Source organism: Mesoplodon bidens, assembly GCF_964165515.1.
Source record: "Mesoplodon bidens genome assembly, chromosome: 17".
Classification (NCBI taxonomy): Eukaryota; Metazoa; Chordata; class Mammalia; order Artiodactyla; family Ziphiidae; genus Mesoplodon; species Mesoplodon bidens.
In genome coordinates this window covers 17,839,712-17,862,605 of record NC_138174.1, presented here as the reverse complement: position 1 = coordinate 17,862,605, position 22,894 = coordinate 17,839,712, and the positions used below count along the sequence as shown (strand labels likewise).

The 22,894-nt window shown below is 43.2% G+C and overlaps 1 protein-coding gene across 1 annotated transcript in view; it reads right to left on the bottom strand.

Annotated features, from left to right (window-relative positions):
• The window catches only part of EBPL (EBP like), a 43,504-nt gene extending 26,594 nt beyond the window's left edge, over positions 1-16,910 (bottom strand). Inside the window, exon 1 of the mRNA XM_081214600.1 lies at positions 16,700-16,910. Coding sequence (XP_081070726.1) covers positions 16,700-16,870 — 171 coding nt within the window. The 5' untranslated portion in view covers positions 16,871-16,910. The remainder of the gene's footprint in view (positions 1-16,699) is intronic.
• Between the last annotated feature and the right edge of the window lie 5,984 nt (positions 16,911-22,894).

The window sequence follows — 22,894 nt, the reverse complement described above, 5'->3', positions numbered from 1 at the left end:
AGGACTAGAGCATATTGTCAAGGGTCCGATGAAGCCAATAAGATCTGAGAGGACGCAAAAGAGGTATCTGATACAATATCGATACCTCGTACTGGATGAGTGTGAGAAAGTAGCTAATGGGAATATAAATGGGTACCATCTTTCTGAAATCTTTAAAAACTGGCTTCCCTTAGGGCCAGTAATTCTACTTCCAAGATTCATCCTGTGTAAATACTTAAGACAAGTGAATGAAAATGTACAGAGAGCATTCTATATAATTGCCAGCAACTGGGAAGAGCCTGTAAGTCCAACAATTAGGGATCGGTTAAATAGATTACATAAAGTATAATGGAATCCTATGCAGTTATTTAAAAATATGAGGTAGTTCAGTAGTCTGATCTGTATGGTCACTGGACATAGTTAAATGAAAAAAGTAACAAAGAATGAATAATATGATCCCATTTTTGTAAAGAGAATTCTGAAAAAAATATTTATCTGGATATATGTTTTCATATAAATTCTGGAAGATTATTTATCTAGGCTGTGCTGGGTCTTACTTGCTGCACATGGGATCTTTGTTGTGGCATGTGGGAGCTTTTTTTTTTTTTTTTTTTAGTTGTGGCATGCACGCAGGATCTAGTTCCCCCAACCCAGGTCCCCTGCATTGGGAGCACGGAGTCTTACCCACTGGACCACCAGGGAAGTCCCTGGAAGACTACTAAGAATACTAACAATAGGGTTTCCCTGGTGGCGCAGTGGTTGAGAGTCCACCTGCCGATGCAGGGGACACGGGTTTGTGCCCCGGTCCGGGAAGATCCCACATGCTGCGGAGCGGCTGGGCCCGTGAGCCATGGGCGCTGAGCCTGCGCGTCCAGGGCCCGTGCTCCGCAATGGGAGAGGCCACAACGAGAGGCCCGCGTACTGCAAAAAAAAAAAAAGGATACTAACAATAATTATCTCTAGGTAATTTTTCTTCCTTTTAGATATATAAATGTTATGTTTTGCAATGATTGTGGAAATATACAATTTAAATAAATTTTGTTTTAAAAGACTGTCTGACATAGAAAAAGAACTGACATTTTAGATATCCGAGCAATTTTAGGCTTAAAATGTAAATGACTGATACTACTATAAACTGAAAGGATAGAATCATTCTTCCATTCATTCAATATTAACAAATATTCCATAATAGCTCCTACAAACCAGGCAAACATGCCAGGTACTAGAGACAGAGAAAGACAAAACAGCTACAAATTGTGCTTAGTGTTATAAAGGACAAATGATATTTCCCTAGAGTATCTTTTCCATTTCAAAGGAAATAATTTTACTTGTATTAAAATTTTTTGAAGTATTTACATACTTCCTCCTTATACAAAAGATTTTAGGTCAATTACAACAAAAACATTCATTAAATGGTAAAATATATATAATTTACCTTGAATTTGGATCAGGGTCAATAAGAATGTCTATATGCAGACCATCTTTTGTTGTTATTATAGAGCTTAATGTGATTCTGAGTTACCAAGCAGCCAAAGTGAAAAGGAGAAACATTTCTATTGTTCTTGCTGCCAGAGAGAAATAGACCAATTTTTTTAGGAGAAATTAAGCTTCTCCCAGCACTGATCTGCAAAAGAAATTTCTCATATGGGTTTCACATTGAGAGTGATATTAGTACCTATTATTCTCCAAATGAAACAATAGGAGAAAAACTCTGCTATTCCATAAGCTCTGAGAGGACAAGGGCCATCCATTTTGTTTGCATCTAGCACAGCAAGATGCAAGTACCCCAGCAGGCATTCAAATTTTGTGGAAATGAGGAACAACAGAAAAACACGTCATTTCTGAGATGTGGCTACATAGACAGCTATCCCTATTGCTAAGGAACATCCTTCTTCATGATGTTAGAAAACAGACTGAATTTTGGTCTGCAGAAGTACAAGGGCTGTCTACCCACACCCTAAATAATGGACAGTGGGTCATTATGGGTGCTATTCCCTAGGCTTTTAATTAGGCACCATTTCTAAGTTTATACTAAGGTTCTGCAAGAAACAGAACCACTGGGAGATTATATCTATATCTAAATCTATATGTATATATAGGTCTAGCTATCTACCTAGATCTATCTATCTATCTAAAGAGATTTATCATAAGGGATTGGCTTATGCAATTATGAAGGGCTGACATGTCCCACCATCTGCAGGGTGAGTCGTCAGCAAGCTAGAGACCCAAGAAAGCTAATGTAGTTCTAAGTCCAGAGGCCTGAAAACAGGGAGAACCAATGGTGGCGATCTAGTCTGAAGGTCAGCAAGCTTGAGACCCAGGAAAGGTCACTGTTTCAGTTCAAGTCCGAGGGCAGTACAAAGCCAATGTCCCAGTTTGAAGGTAGTCAGGCAGAAGGATTTCTTGCTGACTTGAGGAAAGGCCAGTTTTTTTGTTCTAGTCAGGCCTTCAATTGATGGGATGAAGCCCACCCATGTTAGGGAGGGCACTCTGCTTTACCAATTTAAATACTAACCTCATCCAAAAACACCCTCACAGAAACACCCAGAATAACGTTTGTCAAAATATCTGGATACCGAGGAGCTTCAAGATGGCGGAGGAGTAAGACGTGGAGATCATCTTCCTCCCCACAAATACATCAGAAATACATCTACACGTGGAACAGCTCCTACAGAACATCTACTGAATGCTGTGCAGAAGACCTCAGACCTCCCAAAAGGCAAGAAACTCCCCACGTACCTGGGTAGGGCAAAAAAAAAAAAAGAAAAAACAGAGACAAAAGAATAGGGACGGGACCTGCACCAGTGGGAGGGAGCCGTGAAGGAGGAAAGGTTTCCACACACTAGGAAGCCACTTCGCAGGCGGAGACTGCGGGGGCGGAGGGGGGAAGCTTTGGAGCCACGGAGGAGAGCACAGCCACAGGGGTGCGGAGGGCAAAGCGGAGAGATTCCCGCACAGAGGATGGGTGCCAACCGGCACTCACCAGCCCGAGAGGCTTGTCTGCTCACCCACCGGGGCGGGCGGAGGCTGGGAGCTGAGGCTCGGGCTTCGGAGGTCGGATCCCAGGGAGAGGACTGGGGTTGGCGGCGTGAACACAGCCTGAAGGGGGCTAGTGCACCACAGCTAGCCGGGAGGGAGTCCGGGAAAAAGTCTGGAGCTGCCGAAGAGACAAGAGACTTTTTCTTCCCTCTGTTTCGTGGAACGCAAGGAGAGGGGATTAAAAGCGCCGCTTAAAGGAGCTCCAGAGACGTGCGCGAGCCACGGCTATCAGCGTGGACCCCAGAGACGGGCATGAGACGCTAAGGCAGCTCCTGCCGCCACCAAGAAGCCTGTGTGCGAGCACAGGTCACTATCCCCACCTCCCCTCCCGGGAGCCTGTGTAGCCCGCCACTGCCAGGGTCCCAGGATCCAGGGACAACTTCCCCGGGTGAACATACGGCGCGCCTCAGGCTGGTGCAATGTCATGCTGCCTCCTGCCGCCGCAGGCTCTCCCCGCATCCGTGCCCCTCCCTCCCCCTGGCCTGAGTGAGCCAGAGCCCCCGAATCAGCTGCTCCTTTAACCCCGTCCTGTCTGAGCGAAGAACAGACGCTCTCAGGAGACCTACACGCAGAGGCGGGGCCAAACCCAAAGCTGAAACCCGGGAGCTGTGCGAACAAAGAAGAGAAAGGGAAATCTCTCGCAGCGGATTAAATCTCCACAATCAACGTGATGTACCCTGCATCTGTGGAATACCTGGATACACAACAAATCATCCCAAATTGAGGAGGTGGACTTAGGGAGCAAGGAGATACATACATACATACATACATACATACATACATACATACATACATACATACATATATATATATATATATATATATTTCCCTTTTTCTCTTTTTGTGAGTGTGTAGGCGTATGCTCTGTGTGTGATTTTGTCTGTATAGCTTTGCTTTTACCATGTGTCCTAGGGTTCTGTCCATTATTTTTTTTGTTTGCTTGTCTGTTTTTTTAGTATAGTTTTTAGCGCTTGTTATCATTGGTGGATTTGTTTTTTGGTTTGATGGCTCTCTTCTTTCTTTCTTTCTTTCTTTTCTTTTAATACTTAAAATTTTTTTTAATAATTATTTTTTTATTTTAATAACTATTTTATTCTATTTTCTTCTTTCTTTCGTTCTTTTTTTTTTCTCCCTTTTATTCTGAGCCGTGTGTATGACCAGCTCTTGGTGCTCCAGCCAGGCGTCAGGGCTGTGCCTCTGAGATGGGAGAGCCAAGTTCAGGACACTGGTCCACAAGTGACCTCCCGGCTCCACGTAATATCAAATGGCGAAAGCCTCCCAGAGATCTCCATCTCAATGCTAAGACCCAGCTCCACTCAACGACCAACAAGCTACAGTCCTGGACACCCTACGCCAAACAACTAGCAAGACAGGAACACAACCCGACCCATTAGCAGAGAGGCTGCCTAAAATCATAATAAGGCCACAGACACCCCAAAACATACCACCAGATGTGGTCCTGCCCACCAGAAAGACAAGATCCAGCCTCATCCACCAGAACACAGGCACTAGTCCCCTCCACCAGGAAGCCTACACAACCCACTGAACCAACCTTAGCCACTGGGGGCAGACACCAAAAAAAAAAAACGGGAACTATGAACCTGCAGCCTACAAAATGGAAACCCCAATCACAGTAAGTTAAGCAAAATGAGGAGATAGAGAAACACACAGCAGATGAAGGAACAAGGTAAAAACCCACCAGACCTAACAAATGAAGAGGAAATAGGCAGTCTACCTGAAAAAGAACTCAGAATAATGATAGTACAGATGACCCAAAATCTTGGAAACAGAATGGAGAAAATACAAGAAACGTTTAACAAGGACCTAGAAGAACTAAAGAGCAAACAAACAGTGATGAACAACACAATAAATGAAATTAAAAATTCTCTAGAAGGAATCAATAGCAGAATAACTGAGGCAGAAGAACGGATAAGTGACCTGGAAGATAAAACAGTGGAAATAACTACTGCAGAGCAGAATAAAGAAAAAAGAATGAAAAGAATTGAGGACAGTCTCAGAGACCTCTGGGACAATATTAAACACATCAACATTCGAATTATATGGGTCCCAGAAGAAGAAGAGAAAAAGAAAGGGACTGAGAAAATATTTGAAGAGATTATAGTTGAAAACTGCCCTAATATGGGAAAGGAAAGAGTTAATCAAGTCCAGGAAGCATAGAGAGTCCCATACAGCATAAATCCAAGGAGAAACACGTCAAGATACATATTAATCAAACTATCAAAAATTAAATACAAAGAAAACATGTTAAAAGCAGCAAGGGAAAAACAACAAATAACACACAAGAGAATCCCCATAAGGTTAACAGCTGATCTTTCAGCAGAAACTCTGCAAGCCATAAGGGAGTGGCAGGACATAATTAAAGTGAGGAAAGGGGAAAACCTACAACCAAGATTACTCTACCCAGCAAGAACCTCATTCAAATTTGACAGAGAAATTAAAACTTTTACAGACAAGCAAAAGCTAAGAGAATTCAGCATCACCAAACCAGCTTTACAACAAATGCTAAAGGAACTTCTCTAAGCAGGAAACACAAGAGGAGGAAAAGACCTACAAAAACAAACCCAAAACAATTAAGAAAATGGTAATAGGAACATACATATCGATAATTACCTTAAATGGAAATAGATTAAATGTTCCCAACAAAAGACACAGACTGGCTGAATGAATACAAAAACAAGACCTGTATATATGCTGTCTACAAGAGACCCACTTCAGACCCAGGGACACATACAGACTGAAAGTGAGGGGATGGAAAAAGATATTCCACACAAATGGAAATCAAAAGAAAGCTGGAGTAGCAATACTCATATCAGATAAAATAGACTTTAAAACAAAGACTATTACAAGAGACAAAGAAGGACACTACATAATGATCAAGGGATGAATCCAAGAAGAAGATATAACAATTGTAAATATTTATGCACCCAACATAGAAGCACCTCAATACATAAGGCAAATACTAACAGCCATAAAAGGGGAAATTGACAGTAACATAATCATAGTAGGGGACTTTAACCACCCCACTATCCCCAATGGACAGATCATCCAAGATGAAAATAAATAAGGAAACACAAGCTTTAAATGATACATTAAACAAGATGGACTTAACTGATATTTATAGGACATTCCATCCAAAAACAACGGAATACACATTTTTCTCAAGTGCTCATGGAACATTCTCCAGGATAGATCATATCTTGGGTCACAAATCAAGCCTTGGTAAATTTAAGAAAATTGAAATCGTATCAAGTATCTTTTCCGACCACAACGCTATGAGACTAGATATCAATTACAGGAAAAAATCTGTAAAAAATACAAACACATGGAGGCTAAACAATACCCTACTTAATAACCAAGAGATCACTGAAGAAATCAAAGAGGAAATCAAAAAATACCTAGAAACAAATGGCAATGAAAACACGACGACCCAAAACCTATGGGATGCAGCAAAAGCAGTTTTTGGGTTTTTTTTGTTTTTTTTTTTTGCAGTACGCGGGCCTCTCACTGTTGTGGCCTCTCCCGTTGTGCAGCACAGGCTCTGGATGTGCAGGCTCAGCGGCCATGGCTCACGGGCCCAGCTGCTCGGCGGCATGTGGGATCTTCCCGGACTGGGGCACGAACCCGTGTCCCCTGCATCGGCAGGCAGACACTAAACCACTGCGCCACCAGGGAAGCCCAGCAAAAGCAGTTTTAAGAGGGGAGTTTATAGCAATACAATCCTACCTTAAGAAACAAGAAATATCTCAAATAAACAACCTAACCTTACACCTAAAGCAATTAGAGAAAGAAGAACAAAAAACCCCCAAAGTTAGCAGAAGGAAAGAAATCATGAAGATCAGATCAGAAATAAATGAAAAAGAAATGAAGGAAACAACAGCAAAGATCAATAAAACTAAAAGCTGGTTCTTTGAGAAGATAAACAAAATTGATAAACCATTAGCCAGACTCATCAGGAAAAAAAGGGAGATGACTCAAATCAATAGAATTAGAAATGAAAAAGGAGAAGTAACAACTGACACTGCAGAAATACAAAGGATCAGGAGAGATTACTACAAGCAACTCTATGCCCATAAAATGGACAACCTGGAAGAAATGGACAAATTCTTAGAAATGCACAACCTTCCAAAACTGAACCAGAAAGAAATAGAAAATACGAACAGACCAATCACAAGCACTGAAATTGAAACTGTGATTAAAAATCTTCCAACAACAACAACAAAATCTTCCAACAAACAAAAGCCCAGGACCAGATGGCTTCACAGGCGAATTCTATCAAACATTTAGAGAAGAGCTAACACCTATCCTTCTCAAACTCTTCCAAAATACAGCAGCGGGAGGAACACTCCCAAACTCATTCTACGAGGCCACCATCACCCTGATACCAAAACCAGACAAAGATGTCACAAAAAAAGAAAACTACAGGCCAATATCACTGATGAACATAGATGCAAAAATCCTCAACAAAATACTAGCAAACAGAATCCAACAGCACATTAAAAGGATCACACACCATGATCAAGTGGGGTTTATCCCAGGAATGCAAGGATTCTTCAATATACGCAAATCAATAAATGTGATATACTATATTAGCAAATTGAATGAGAAAAACCATATGATATCTCAATAGATGCAGAGAAAGCTTTTGACAAAATTCAACACCCATTTATGATAAAAATCCTCCAGAAAGTAGGCATAGAGGGAACTTACCGCAACATAATAAAGGCCATATATGACAAACCCACAGCCAGCATCGTCCTCAATGGTGAAAAACTGAAACCATTTCCACTAAGATCAGGAACAAGACAAGGTTGCCCACTCTCACCACTCTTATTCAACATAGTTTTGGAAGTTTCAGCCACAGTAATCAGAGAAGAAAGAGAAATAAAAGGAATCCAAATCAGAAAAGAAGAAATAAAGCTGTCACTGTTTGCAGATGACATGATACTATACATAGAGAATCCTAAAGATGCTACCAGAAAACTACTAGAGCTAATCAATGAATTTGGTAAAGTAGCAGGATACAAAATTAATGCACAGAAATCTCTTGCATTTCTATACACTAATGATGAAAAATCTGAAAGTGAAATTAAGAAAACACTACCATTTACCATTGCAACAAAAAGAATAAAATAACAGGAAAAAACCTAACTAAGGAGACAAAAGACCTGTATGCAGAAAATTATAAGACACTGGTGAAAGGAATTAAAGATGATACAAACAGATGGAGAGATATACCACGTTCTTGGATTGGAAGAATCAACATTGTAAAAATGACTCTACTACCCAAAGCAATCTACAGATTCAATACAATCCCTACCAAGCTACCACTGGCATTTTTCACAGAACTAGAACAAAAAATTTCACAATTTGTATGGAAACACAAAAGACCCCGAATAGCCAAAGCAATCTTGAGAAAGAAAAACGGAGCTGGAGGAATCAGGCTCCCTGACTTCGGACTATACTACAAAGCTACAGTAATCAAGACAGTATGGTACTGGCACAAAAACAGAAGTATAAATCAATGGAACAGGATAGAAACCCAGAGATAAACCCACGCACATATGGTCACCTTATCTTTGATAAAGGAGGCAAGAATATACAGTGGAGAAAAGACAGCCTCTTCAACAAGTGGTGCTGGGAAAATTGGACAGCTACACGTAAAAGAATGAAATTAGAACACTCCCTAACACCATATACAAAAATAAACTCAAAATGGATTAAAGACCTAAATGTAAGGCCAGACACTATCAAACTGTTAGAGGAAAACACAGGCAGAACACTCTTTGACATAAATCACAGCAAGATCCTTTTTGACCCACCTCCTAGAGAAAGGGAAATAAAAACAAAAATAAACAAATGGGACCTAATGAAACTTAAAAGCTTTTGCAGAGCAAAGGAAACGATAAACAAGACAAAAAGACAACCCTCAGAATGGGAGAGAATATTTGCAAATGAAGCAACTGACAAAGGCTTAATCTCCAAAATTTACAAGCAGCTCATGCAACTCAATATCAAAAAAAACAAACAACACAATCCAAAAATGGTTAGAAGACCTTAATAGACATATCTCCAAAGAAGATATACAGATTGCCAACAAACACATGAAAGAATGCTCAATGTCATTAATCATTAGAGAAATGCAAATCAAAACTACAATGAGGGGCTTCCCTGGTGGCGCAGTGGCTGAGAGTCTGCCTGCTGATGCAGGGGACATGGGTTCGTGCCCCGGTCCGGGGAGATCCCACATGCTGTGCAGCGGCTAAGCGCATGAGCCATGGCCGCTGAGCCTGTGCATTCGGAGCCTGTGCTCCGCAACGGGAGAGGCCACAACAGTGAGAGGCCCGCGTACCGCAAAAAAAAACCCCAAAACAAAAAAACCTACAATGAGATATCATCTCACACCAGTCAGAATGGCCATCATCAAAAAATCTACAAACAGTAAATGCTGGAGAGGGTGTGGAGAAAAGGGAACCCTCTTGCACTCTTGGTGGGAATATAAACTGATACAGCCACTATGGAGAACAGTATGGAGGTTCCTTAAAAAACTACAATTAGAACTACCATATGACACAGCAATCCCACTACTGGGCATATACCCTGAGAAAACCATAATTCAAAAAGAGTCATGTACCAAAATGTTCATTGCAGCTCTATTTACAATAGCCAGGAGATGGAAACAACGTAAGTGTCTATCATCGGATGAATGGATAAAGAAGATGTGGCACATATATACAATGGAATATTACTCAGCCATAAAAAGAAACAAAATTGAGCTATTTGTAATGAGGTGGATAGACCTAGAGTCTGTCATACAGAGTGAAGTAAGTCAGAAAGAGAAAGACAAATACCATATGCTAACACATATATATGGAATTTAAGAAAAAAAATGTCATGAAGAACCTAGGGGTAAAACAGGAATAAAGACACAGACCTACTTGAGAATGGACTTGAGGATATGGGGAGGGGGAAGGGTAAGCTGTGACAAAGCGAGAGCGAGGCATGGACATATATACACTACCAAATGTATAATAGATAGCTAGTGGGAAGCAGCCGCATAGCACAGGGAGATCAGATCGGTGCTTTGTGACCACCTGGAGGGGTGGGATAGGAAGGGTGGGAGGGGGGGAGACACAAGAGGGAAGGGATATGGGAACAGATGTATATGTATAACTGATTCACTTTGTTATACAGCAGAAACTAACACACCATTGTGAAGCAATTTTACTCCAATAAAGTTGTAAAAAAAAAAAAAAAGAGTCATGTACCACAATGTTCATTGCAGCTCTATTTACAATAGCCAGGACATGGAAGCAACCTAAGTGTGCATCGACAGATGAATGGATAAAGATGTGGCACATATATACAATGGAATATTACTCAGCCATAAAAAGACACGAAATTGAGTTATTTGTAGTGAGGTGGATGGACCTAGAGTCTGTCATACAGAGTGAAGTAAGTCAGAAAGAGAAAAACAAATACTGTATGCTAACACATATATATGGAATCTAAAAAACAAAAAGAAGGGCTTCCCCGGTGGCGCAGTTGAGAGTCCGCCTGCTGATGCAGGGGACACGGGTTCGTGCCCTGGTCCGGGAAGATCCCACATGCCATGGAGCGGCTGGGCCCATGAGCCATGGCTGCTGAGACTGTGCATCTGGAGCCTGTGCTCCGCAACGGGAGAGGCCACAACAGTGAGAGGCCCGCGTACTGCAAAAAAAAGAAAAACAAAAAGAAAAAGAAAAAGAAAAAAAAAGAGAAAAAAGAAAATGGTCATGAAGAACCTAGGGGCAAGACGGGAATAAAGACGCAGACCTACTAGAGAATGGACTGCAGGATACGGGGAGGGGGAAGGGTAATTTGGCACAAAGTGAGAGAGAGGCATGCATATATATACACTACCAAATGTAAAATAGATAGCTAGTGGGAAGCAGTCGCATAGCACAGGGAGATCTGCTCGGTGCTTTGTGACCACCTACAGGGGTGGGATAGGGAGGGTGGGAGGGAGGGAGACGCAAGAGGGAGGAGATATGGGGATATATGTATATGTATAACTGATTCACTTTGTTATAAAGCAGAAACTAACACACCATTGTAAAGCAATTATACTCCAATAAAGATGTTAAAAAAAACATCTTTTTTTATACCCCATGGCCCAGTCAAGCCGACACGTAAAATTAACCATAATAAACATTTACCATTAATACACACCTAAACTAACTGTGATTTATCAGGCTCACCAAACAGCACAAGGACTATACATTCATTTACCAGAGAGGATATCTATCTTAGAGTAGAACTGATGAAGATGATGATGCCAGAAAAGGAAAGGAAAACAGGAGCCAGTAACAGACGGTGAATTAAAAGGCAACTTCAGACCTCATGGTAAAGTAGGAGGAGGAAGAAATTTTTAGAAAGTCCCAAGGTCGGAGGCTGAAGTTATTGTGGTGGAAGGCGAAGAACAGATGGTGATGTTAAATGGAAAAGGGTAATGTCCAAAATACACAAATCAATAGGGACTTAAGCAGCCTCAGGACTTCTTGAAGAAAGACTACCCGTGGGTGTTAAGGCAGAATGAATGGAGAGCCTACCCAGCCCGGATTTTCTGTGACAACTGCCCTGCACCCTGACGGACAAGCCCAAGTCGTGCTCCACAGTGATGAAAAGGTGGGAGTGACCAGTCAAGGGGCTTGAGCAGAGGACAAGTGGTAGACTCAGGCAGATGCAGCTCTGCTGGAGGTCAGTTCACGCGGCCAGGCAGCACACGGTGTCTGTGTGCACACACCTCTGCCCCTCACTCTCCCCTTGACCAGGCTCTTGCTCACAAACATGCTCAGACCTTCCCATCCTAAACCCAGAGTCTCTCTCCTGCCCCTGCCTGTCTTTTGAGCTTTCCTTTGTAAACAAAGAAGAACAAAGGGTGTTGCTCAGCTCCCAGCTCTACAAGAATTAAGTCAATAGCCACTGCAGTCGCTGACAGCGCACCCTGAGAGGAACCTGGGATGAAAGACAGGGTGAGACACTCTGTGCTTCAGAAAAACAGGCCCCACAGGTAGTTAGATGCATATCTCAGGAAGAATTTTTAAGAGCCCAGATTCTTGCATCTTCCTCTACATGGAAAAGCACTGATATCATTAACTGGAGATATCTGCTCTTTGCGACTAGCAGTGATCTTTTACCAAGATGTAGGCTGACTGCACGTATTCCTGAGCCAAAAACCATAAACAAGCTGGTTTCTCCCCCATCGTTTGGGAGTAGTTTCCTCAGAGCTCCCAAGAGGTTGTCTCCCAGGCCATAGTCTTCAGTAAGGTCCCTGAATAAAACTCAAAACCCTTAGGTTGTCCATTTTTCTTTAAGCCGGTGCCTCCCTACACTCTCCCTACCAAATCTCCTGAAGGTCTTGCATATGCAGCCTCCACGTCTTCTCTATCCCACCTGCTAAGCCCCTGCCTCTGGCTCCTGGTCCCTCCATTCAAGCAATACTACTCTACCACTGACTTCCTGATGGCTGGTCCCAGAGGCCCTGGCTCAGCCTTACCTTTTTTTAAATGTTAAATTTTAATTTTTTTAATGGTGCTGCGCATCGAACAGGGATCTTGAAATTCCCTCCCTTGGGTCCCAGGACCCAGCACTATCCTGTTCTTGGTCCTTCCCACTTTCTCCCCTTCCTGATCTTCCTCTCCCTGACTGTTCAATGCAGACAGTTTAAAAGACTCTGCTGTCAACCCTCAGCCTTTTCACGTTTCTGTTTTCTCTTACTCAGAAGTCACTCATCTCCAGGGCTTCCTGTTGTCTCCTCCAAGGCAGTGAAGAACTTCCAACTCTCTATTCTGCCCTGACTGTTTTCCCAACAGGTCTTACATTTTCAATGCCTTCTGGCCATTTCCCCTCAACCACACCCCCAGCCCCAGATGCACAGTTCTAAAATCCGACTTTCCTGTCTTCGTTAACGTTATCAACATTATCCATGTCGGCCAGGTTCTAAACCCCAAGATCATCTCCACCCACAATGTAAAAGGGGTCACTTTGACTTACAAAATTCTCCCTTGCAAAGTCTCTCGTATTTATCTTTCCTCCCATTTTAACTTCCACCATCACCTTAGCTCAGCTCTTTCTTCTCACTCCTAAAATACTACAATTGCTTTTAGCTGATCTTCTCGCCCCTGAACTGTCCTTTCCAATCCACCCTGCACCTGTTGGGAGACAATTCTCCTTAACTATCTCCTCGTCCTGCACTGTCTGGGGTGTCTGAGCACAGGCATTTACAGATAATTTAAGAATATTTATGTAAGGAGACGTTCCAGGGAAGTAGAGCTTAGAGACATCTCCCTCCTGAGAAAAAGACCTCGCCTCCTCTTCCCCAGGGATTTGTTTTCATGCCTGAGTAAAGATACAGTCTCTCTCCAGAGAGAAGTACGAGCAGGTCACCAGCAGCTCCATATAAGAAGGGAGCCTGGGCTTCCCTGCTCCACAACGGGAGAGGCCACAGCAGTGAGAGGCCCGCGTACCGCAAAAAAAAAAAAAAAAAAAGAAGGGAGCCTAATTTGGGGGTTTTCTCCTGTAATGCACCCCCAGCATGCACAGGTATCATCTGGCCCTCACTGTATTGCCCTGTGGAGCTTGGGGAATCAACCAGGCTAACTTGTTTAACTTGTAAGAAGGGTAGAATCTCAGACCCCTTACAGTTTGACTTACACCACCACCAAACTATCTTCTGAAAGATCTACTTTGGCCATACTTCCTTGCTTGAAACCCTTCAATGGCTTCCTACCACAGAATAAAACTCCAAGTCTTACCTGTCATTCAAGTTCCCTTTCCTGCCTGTCCTCCCACTTTATATAAGGGACTTGAGAATTTGAGGATTTTTGTATCCCCAGGGGTCATGGAAGCAACCTACCATGCATACCAAAGGAGGATTATAGTATTGAGAAAGAAAGAGAAAGTAAAGTTTTCAATAATCATCTAGGTCTGTAGATGTTTGTCAGTTGGAGAGATGTTGCTGGAATCTTACCCTATGTAAATCTTGTGCTCTAATCAATCTGGACTTCCAGATGTTTCCCAAACATAGGAGTACACATCCTGCTTCCAGGCTCTGGCCATGCCTAGAATGCTATACTTAGATTGCAGATGAGGGAAAACCCATGAAGCACCAGTGCAAGAAATGCCTATTGCCAACTTTTGAGGGATGGTGAGTCTCGCCATTGATTTCCTCATGTATGTCACCATGGCTCCTACCAGATGGGAAACGAATCAGACCTTCATCTTGGCCATAGCTGACTAAACTGAAGGTCAGTTCTGCAGCCCCAAATAACCACAGTCTGGCTGGACATCTGGGAGGTGAACTACCTCTGGGAATGCTTGGTCTGAAACTCTGTCCAATAGGGGAGCTCTGCATTTGATGGCGGCCAACAAACCCAAACATCTCTATTTGAGAAATAAAGGCAAAAGGGGTGAGGAGAGGCAGCTCAGGTTCTAGTGGGAACAAGTGAGTTGTGGTTTCAGATCTCCTCCAGCCTCTACATTCCAATCTTAGCTCCTGCCACATTTCTAGGCATTCTTGGAACGAACTCCCAATTATCCCAAAGATAATACGGACATGCATTTGTCTTGCAGGCCTCAACCACTTAGTCAAGTGCCTTCTCACCAATCTCTAAGACTTGTGTACCAAGATGCTGGTTGAAACAGTGTGTAAATAGTAAATTTAACCAGCCAATATTAACGGGCCTGTTTTTATTTATATTTCTTCATCAATTGTAAGATATATCCCAATCTCAGAGACATAAAATATCAACAAAAGAAGCCACAGTGGTTATGTCATTCATTGTTGCAACGTGTGAAAAAATGTGTATTTTAGAATTAAAGAACTAAGATATGGTGCATTCAAACAGTGGGATGTTTTGCAGCTGGGACAGGTAAATGGCACAAGATGGGGCCGTGGGTGGGGGCAGGGAGGCATTTCCTTCAGAACAAGGAGGGGGGAGAGTGGAGCAATGATTCCAACCACGGGGCTACACCTCAAGTTGCCACAAATGGAGATGTGTGTAGTGCTACCTGTCACAGTCTGTGCGTGAAAAGTAGAATTAATTTTAAACCAGGTGGTAGACATATGTGTATATGTTTTAGTGTTTTTATAACTTTTTTGTGGGTCTAAAATATAATACTCTCTTAAGTGGGCCTAGCAACCTGTTTACTGCCCCTGTTCTTTGGGACACCTTGTGTTCAGTGACAGCTTAAAAATCAATTCTATAAATAAAGAAGTTAAGGGAAGTATTTACTGTTATCTCCACAAGTTGACTATTAGGAAAGAAGGAATTTCATCATTCCAGCAACATCTGGTATGTTCACATATCCAACGGATAAACATCTATAGCCCTAGATGATTATCCAAAACTTTGCTTTCTCTTTCTTTCTCAATACTCCATCTCTCCCTCAGTATCCTCAGGTGGACTGCTTCCAGGACCCCTGGGGATACCAAAATCCACAAATGCTCCAGTCCCTTAGGTAAAAATGGAGTAGTATTTGCATAGAACCTGACATCCTCCCTTATATTTTAACTCGTCTCTAGCTTACCTTTAATGCCTCACACAATGGAAACGCTAATGTAAATAGCTGCAGGGAAGTAGGTTGTGAGGGTGGCAAATTCAAGTTTTGCTTTTTGGAAATTTCTGGAATTTTTTTTTTCTTTCTGGTATTTTCTATTCTCCACTGGTTGAATCCGCAGCTGCCGAGGAGGATGGATTGTATAGACTGTGGCTTCACATTAGCTATAGGTTTGCCTAGATTTAAGCAAGGTCAAATTTGCAAAAAAAGATATTGTGGCATAGTTTTAAACAAAGCTTTAAAATAAGAGGTGCGTGCACAGGGAGGGGGGCATTTTCAATAGAATCCCTTAAATACAACCGTCCTGGCCATTTATAAAGTGAGTTGAACTTTTAAGGATATGTTTCCTAAGGCCTGGCGTGAAAGAAAGTGCAAGTTTTGGAGCCAGACTAAACCTGACTCTGAATCATGCCAGTTGTGTGGCACTATGAAGTCACCTAACTTTGCAGGGCCCGTCTTCTCCTCTGTAAAATGGGGACAGTAATAAGTACCTTACGGGGTGTTCAGAAATAGGTCAGAAATTTTAAACACAGTACTGTGCCTGCATACAGTCGTCACCCAATAAATGGTGACTACTATAGCGGGGCGGGGGGCTGGTTTTGGTCCAGGGCCCAGCATGCCTCATCACCTCTCCCTGCTCCCTCTGGGGCATTCAAAAACTCTCTCAATTACGTTCAACATTTATGTGCAGGATAAGATGTTAAGTAAGCCAAGGCCTTTCGGCAGTTTACAAACCGACTAACAACACCGTACACGAATAACAATTTTCATGGTTTTCTGACTTTTTAGGTTTTTGTTTTTGTTTTGTTTTTGGTAGAGGAATTGGCACCATAGGGAGGCTGCGCTCTCATTTTATAGACTTGGGACCTCAGAGAGGTGTAGCATATGGCCAAAGGCCACGGGCACCGCGGCCTCCAGAGGTTTCCCGGGTCTCCCGCCACAGGGGACGGGGCGGCCGAGTCGTCCATGTCATTTTCTGGAAACTCTCTGGGACGAGGGAGGGAAGGGTCCCAAGAAAGGCGGCGTCCGCCCGCGTTTTCGATGCCGAGGAGACCACACTTACCAGTGCGAAGTGTACCAGAGCGTCGAAGCAGAGCCAGGCTAGCGCCCCGCGGTCCGCAGCCCCCAGCCCGCGGCCCAGGCGCAGACCCAGTGCGCAGCCCACGGCCAGCAGCGCGGCGCACAGCAGCAGCGGGCCTCCAGCCGCGTCGCCCAGCTCCCAGCCGCCGCGCATGCTTCCTGCTCCCGGCGCGACTGCGGGGCACCTACAGCCAGGATTGCCCGGTGCACCGGGAGAGGCGGGGCGGCGAGGGGGCGGGGCTACTTGGCCGGGGCGGGGCGGAGCGGAGCGGAGGGAGGCTTACCCTTCCGCCTGGCCGCCGTGCAGCCCCGCCGAGTCGCTGGCTACCAGAACCCGGAGGTTTTCTCAAGCCAGGAACGTGCTTACCTCCTCGCTTTACTGCCGGAACCAAACCTATTCCCAGACCACGCCCGAAGGACTGGTAATAGGACCACACCATTTGACGCAGCGTGATTTTTAACAAGGTTCAAAGCCTTACACCACAAAGTGAAATCCAGATGGTGGAAATTTTGCCAATAGAGGGGGGAGAATTTTAGGGACAAAAGGTTCTAATTAGGCTCTTGCAAGCAACCACCATTAGGCATTTTAAAGCCCTTGTGGCTTACTCTGACCCTATATCTTAAAAATCCAAAAAGCGGGGACTTCCCTGGTGGCGCAGTGGTTAAGAATCCGCCTGCCAATGCAGAGAACACGGGTTGGATCCCTGGTCTGGGAAGATCCCACATGCCACAGAGCAACTAAGCCCCTGCCCCACAACTACTGAGCCTGTGCTCTAGAGCCCACGAGCCACAACTACTGAGCCCGTGTGCCACAACTATTGAAGCCCGGGAACCTAGAGCCAGTGCTCTGCAACAAGAGAAGCCACTGCAATGAGAAGCCTGCACACCGCAACAAAGAGGAGCCCCCGCTCACCGCAACTAGAGAAAGCCCACGCGCAGCAACGAAGATCCAACGCAGCCAAAAATAAATAAATTAAAAAAATTTTTTAATCCAAAAAGCAGCAAAGAGTATGGGGGAGAGGAGCAATAGGCCACATCAGCTTAGTACTAGATGCTTTTACCTGTGGTATCTCATCTTCACAACAACCCTAGGAGTTCAGTGTTTTCTTATTTTACAAATGTGAAAAGAGGCTCAGACATTAATTTGTCTAAGGACGCTTATTGGCTGGGCCGAGACCAGAGCCCATGATTGGGTGTCCCCAAGGCCTTTGCTTTTTGACCCTGCAGTGTGAGTGGATACTTAATATATTGACAACTACAGTCGGCCTTCTATATTCGCAGGATTCGCATCTGTGGATAGGAAGGGCCAACTAATAGGACTTGAACGTGCAAGGATTTTGGTACACACGGGGGCTTCTGGAACCAATGTCCTGTGGATACCGAGGGACGACTGTATAGCTCTCCTCGAGTGACGTGCCCCTTTGTTCCGATCACCATGTTAACCTTTTCTCTCTACTTTTTCCTCATCTTTTTGTTTGCTTTTAAACTTCTCCCTCTACCTTCCATAGGCCTCTGTTACTTAAAGACTTGGCACTGGAAGAAGAAGTCAGAGTTAAAAAAGATTGTAACCCTTATTGATCAAGCATGTGTTTTCAATTTGGGGTAGCCAGGTGAAATATAGAATGCTCAGATAAATTTGAATTTCAGATTTTTTAAAAAATGAAATTTTAAGTATATACTTATACTAGCATATAACTAGGGTACTTATGCTAAAAAGTAATTTGTTGTTTTAAAATGTGGTTTGTACATATAATAGAATATTATTCAACCATAAAAAGGGAATCCTGATATGCTACAGCATGGATGAACCTTGAGGGCATTATGCTATGTGAAATAAGCCAGTCACAAAAAGACAAATACTGCATGATTTCCCTTATATGAAGCACCTAAAGTAGGCATGCTCCTAGAGACAGAAATACAGAATGATATTTGCCAGGGGCTAGGGGGAGGGAGAAAAGGTGACTTGTTTAATGGCTATAGAGTTTCAATTTTGCAAGATGAAAAAGTTCTGGAGTGTGGTTGCACAACAATATAAAAACACTTAACACTATTGAACTGTACACTTGCAAATGTTTAAGATGGGAAATTTTATGTGTATTTTACACAATTTAAAAAATGATTTCTGGCATTGAACACAAATTCAAAAACTTTCCCCCTTAGTTACTCCATATCATTTTTTACATAGCAGTTAACACTAGATGAAATTATTTATGTATACATGTATGTTAGTCTCTTGCCACTAGAGTATAAGCTCCACAAGGCCAGGTGTCTGGCTTGGTTACTGCTGTATCTCTGGCGCCCATTACAGAGTTTGACATATACTAGTTTCTCAATTAAATAACTGCTGACTGAAGGAGTATGGCCAATCCTGCCACCTATGCCTTGGATTCTCTCCTGTAACTTGGAAAATTGATGACTGCTCTTCTCTTGTATATTCAATGTCTTTCTCAACTGGATTTCCCCCATCAATTTCCCCACACCACTCTTTAGCGACTATCCTGCCCTGTTCCCCTTCTGAGCAAAATAAAAGCCTAAGAAACTGATTAGATTCACTGTCTTCATATTCTGCCCTTTCCTCAGTCCTTCCTAGTTTCCACCCTCATTACTGCAGTGATACAGCTCTCACTAAGGTGACCAGTGACCTCTGCATCACTAACCAAAGGACATTTCCTTTCCTTACCTTACTTGACCTCTCAACAGCATCACTGGGCACTGAAATCTCTTTTCCCTCAGTTTTCTGAGAAAACACACAGCTTTTCTTCCCCCCTCCCTAACCATACCTTCTGTTTCCTTTGCAAGCTCATCCTCCTCTACATGCCCCTTGAATGCTGGAACTTCAGTCCTAAGCCCTGTTCTCACTCCAAATGCTGAACCCAGGCAGTCTCACCCTCACTTCCTGCTTTAATAATCACCAAAATAGGGGATTCAAATCTCTCTAGCCCGGCCCCTTCCTCTGAGCCCCAGACCAGTATTTCCAGTTGCCCTCCTTGACCGTCATTTGGATGTCTCCACTCAACACAATCCAAACTGAATTCATCACCCTCTACTCCCTATGTCTGAGTCTCTCTCAGTGTTGCTTACCTTTTTTCTTTTTCTTTTTGTATTTTGGCCTCGCCTCAAGGCTTGCAGGGTCTTAGTTCCCCAACCAGAGATTGAACCCAGGCCATAGCAGTGAAAGCACCAAGTCCTAACCACTGGACCACCAGGGAACTCCCCCTCAGTGTTGCTTATCTTACTCTACTTACATTCATCAGCTACAGCAACCCAGAAACACAGAAATCCTCCTTGATACTTCCCTCTCCCCAAACTTCAGTAAGCATCGCCTACTCCTGTCTGTTTTAGCTGCCAAGTATCTCTTGATCCACTGTTCACCATCTCTTACTTCAGGGCTTCACACTATTTCGACCTTACACATCACTAAACCCAAAGTACATTTCCTGTCCTTACCTTACCAGCCAATGGTTGTTACTGAACACAATTCTCCTATCATCACCCTTGCTTAATAATGATTTACCATTGCTCTTAGAACACCAAAGTTTCTTTACATGACTTACAGGCATGTGGTATAGCACCTGCCTATCTCTTCAGCCCCTCCCCTGCCCTGGTAGTCCTCCTCCCCACTATCATCTTGGCTCCAGCTGTACTTTCTTTCCCTCCCTGCTTCCTACTTTGTATGTACTGTTTCTTCTGCCAGAAAAGAGTTTCCAGTGAATCTGCTCTATTAACTCTGCTTTTCCTTCACCACTATAAGCTGTGTAATTTTTGGCAAACTTAACCTTCCTCTGCCTGATAATAGAACCTTCATCATAAGAGTTGTTGAGGGCTGAGTTGGTACTTCTCAAGCACTCAAGCCAGTGGCTGGCACTTAGTAAGAACTCTGCCAGCCTGATTATCACCTTCCTAACGAGACTGATTCCCTCTATTATGTATCATTGTGTATCTTTTTTTTCTAACATTTGTCATAACTGTTTTACTTTTATTCATGTGTGTGGACCCTGCGCCCTAGCACAGTACCTGGCTGGAGATAGGATGCTCAAGAAATATTTGAATGTTCCTAAAGGCTTAGTCAAAATTTACTTATAAAAGACTGAAGACATGGAAAGGATACATATAGATATGGAATCTTTTCTTATTATGAAGAAAACTGGGCTGAAATCAATAAAATGAAATTTATAAATTCTTTTATTTAGGTTTGAAAAATGTAAATGCCTAAGTACTGGGAAGAAGAGAGCTGAAAACAAAGGGAACTGAGGCTGTTACTTGATCATAAATTTAATTGTGATGAAGCTTGTAAAATAATTGAAACAATCTCCTCCACATTAACAAAATTAAATGGCCAGATAATGCAATGTTCCCGTTCCATTGTACCCAGAAACTAGCCACACCACACTCCATTCGTGGGGTCCTTGGAATTTGCGAAGCTGACAGGAACCAGGTCCAGGAAGGACTTTATAAGCAGGTTGGCTAAAATGCATGGAGTGTTCAGGTTGAGGAAGGAAGCTGATAAAAACAGATCTGTGTCTTCTGCTATTTGGGAATAACTAGAAGTCTACTCAGAATCGAGAACAGTTAATTTATAATGATGGTCATTTAACAGTGGTTGGGCTTCCCTGGTGGCGCAGTGGTTGAGTCCGCCTGCCAATGCAGGGGACACGGGTTCGTGCCCCGGTCTGGGAAGATCCCACGTGCCGCGGAGCAGCTGGGCCCGAGAGCCATGGCGCTGAGCCTGCGCGTCTGGAGCCTGTGCTCCGCAACAGGAGAGGCCACAACAGTGAGAGGCCCGCGTACAGCAAAAAAAAAAAAAAAAAAAAGAGTGGTGACTTCTATTCAATATTAAGAAAAGACTTGGTCACAACTGAAGCTATTCCACAAGTAGAACTGGCCCACTTGGAGTGAGTGCCTCACCATTTACTTCTCAAACTCTTCTGACTCCTAGTCCTGTAGGAATGTGTCCATAAAAATGGCCTGCCTCAAAAAAACCCTGATTTTATCTTTAAAACATTATGCAAAACGTGTCCTTTACTCTCTAACACGTAGGCTTATAGTACATAAAACTGTCTTCCTTACCATCAAGTAAAATGGCTGTCCTGTGAAGATGGCCGGCTTCTCTTGCAGCTTCACACATTACTTGGCACAAGGTCCCATTTTTATTCAGGGACCACAGTTTTAAAAAAGGGAATTACTCAAGAAGGTGGATGGCAGGCAGTTCTTCAGAGTTGGGAAGAGGGATGTTGTAGAAGAAATTCCCTGCAGGGAACACATCCTTTATAGCTCTGCTCAGCCACTGATCCCCTGCTTTTAATCATTTTTAATAAACTTGTAAGTCTCCTGATGAGGCCACTCTCTCATAATGCTTCAAAGAAGTATTTTTCAAACTATGCTGTGATTTTTCTGCTCCAACCCCAGCTTTCTCAGAGAACTTCAATATCTTCAACTAAACAAGTTTGAAAAACACTGCTACAGGGCAGTGCTGAGAAGACAAAGAGCAATCAACACATTTGGTTGTTTCACACTTCTTTTAGACACAGGATACATTTAAGAGGGTAACTAGTTACTCCACATTCCCATTCCTATCCAAGTCCTTTGCAGTAGACGGGCTCAGCACCACCCACAGGGGATTTGGGAAATGTGGTTAGGTATAGCTCTGCTTTCTTCTAAAACTGAGAATGAAGAAAAGGCACATTTTTTGTCTCATTTTTTAATCCTATGTATCTGAAAAAAAGCCTGGCACTATTCATAGAACAAAAAGGCATGATTTAGGCTCTCTCCTTTGGAGAAGTTTTCTACCTGAATTGATTTAGGCCAACGGTTCACACCTTGGGGCAGTTCTGGCCCCCAGGAAACATTTGGCAGTGTCTTGAGACATTTTTGGTTGTCCTGCCTGGAAGGTGGAGAGGTACTACCCACAGCTAGTGGGCAGAGCCTAAGGATGCCACTAAGCACCCTACAATACACAGGACAGCCTCCCACAACAAAGAATTATCTAGCCTAAAATGTCAATTTTTTTTTTTTTTTGGCTGCACTATGCAGCTTGCGGTATCTTAGTTCACTGACCAGGGATCAAACCTGGGCCCACAGCAGTGAAAGTGCGGAGTCCTAACCACTGGATTGCCAGGGAATTCCCTAAAATGTCAATATTGAAGGGTTTGAAAAACCCCGACTTACGTTAAAGTTAGTT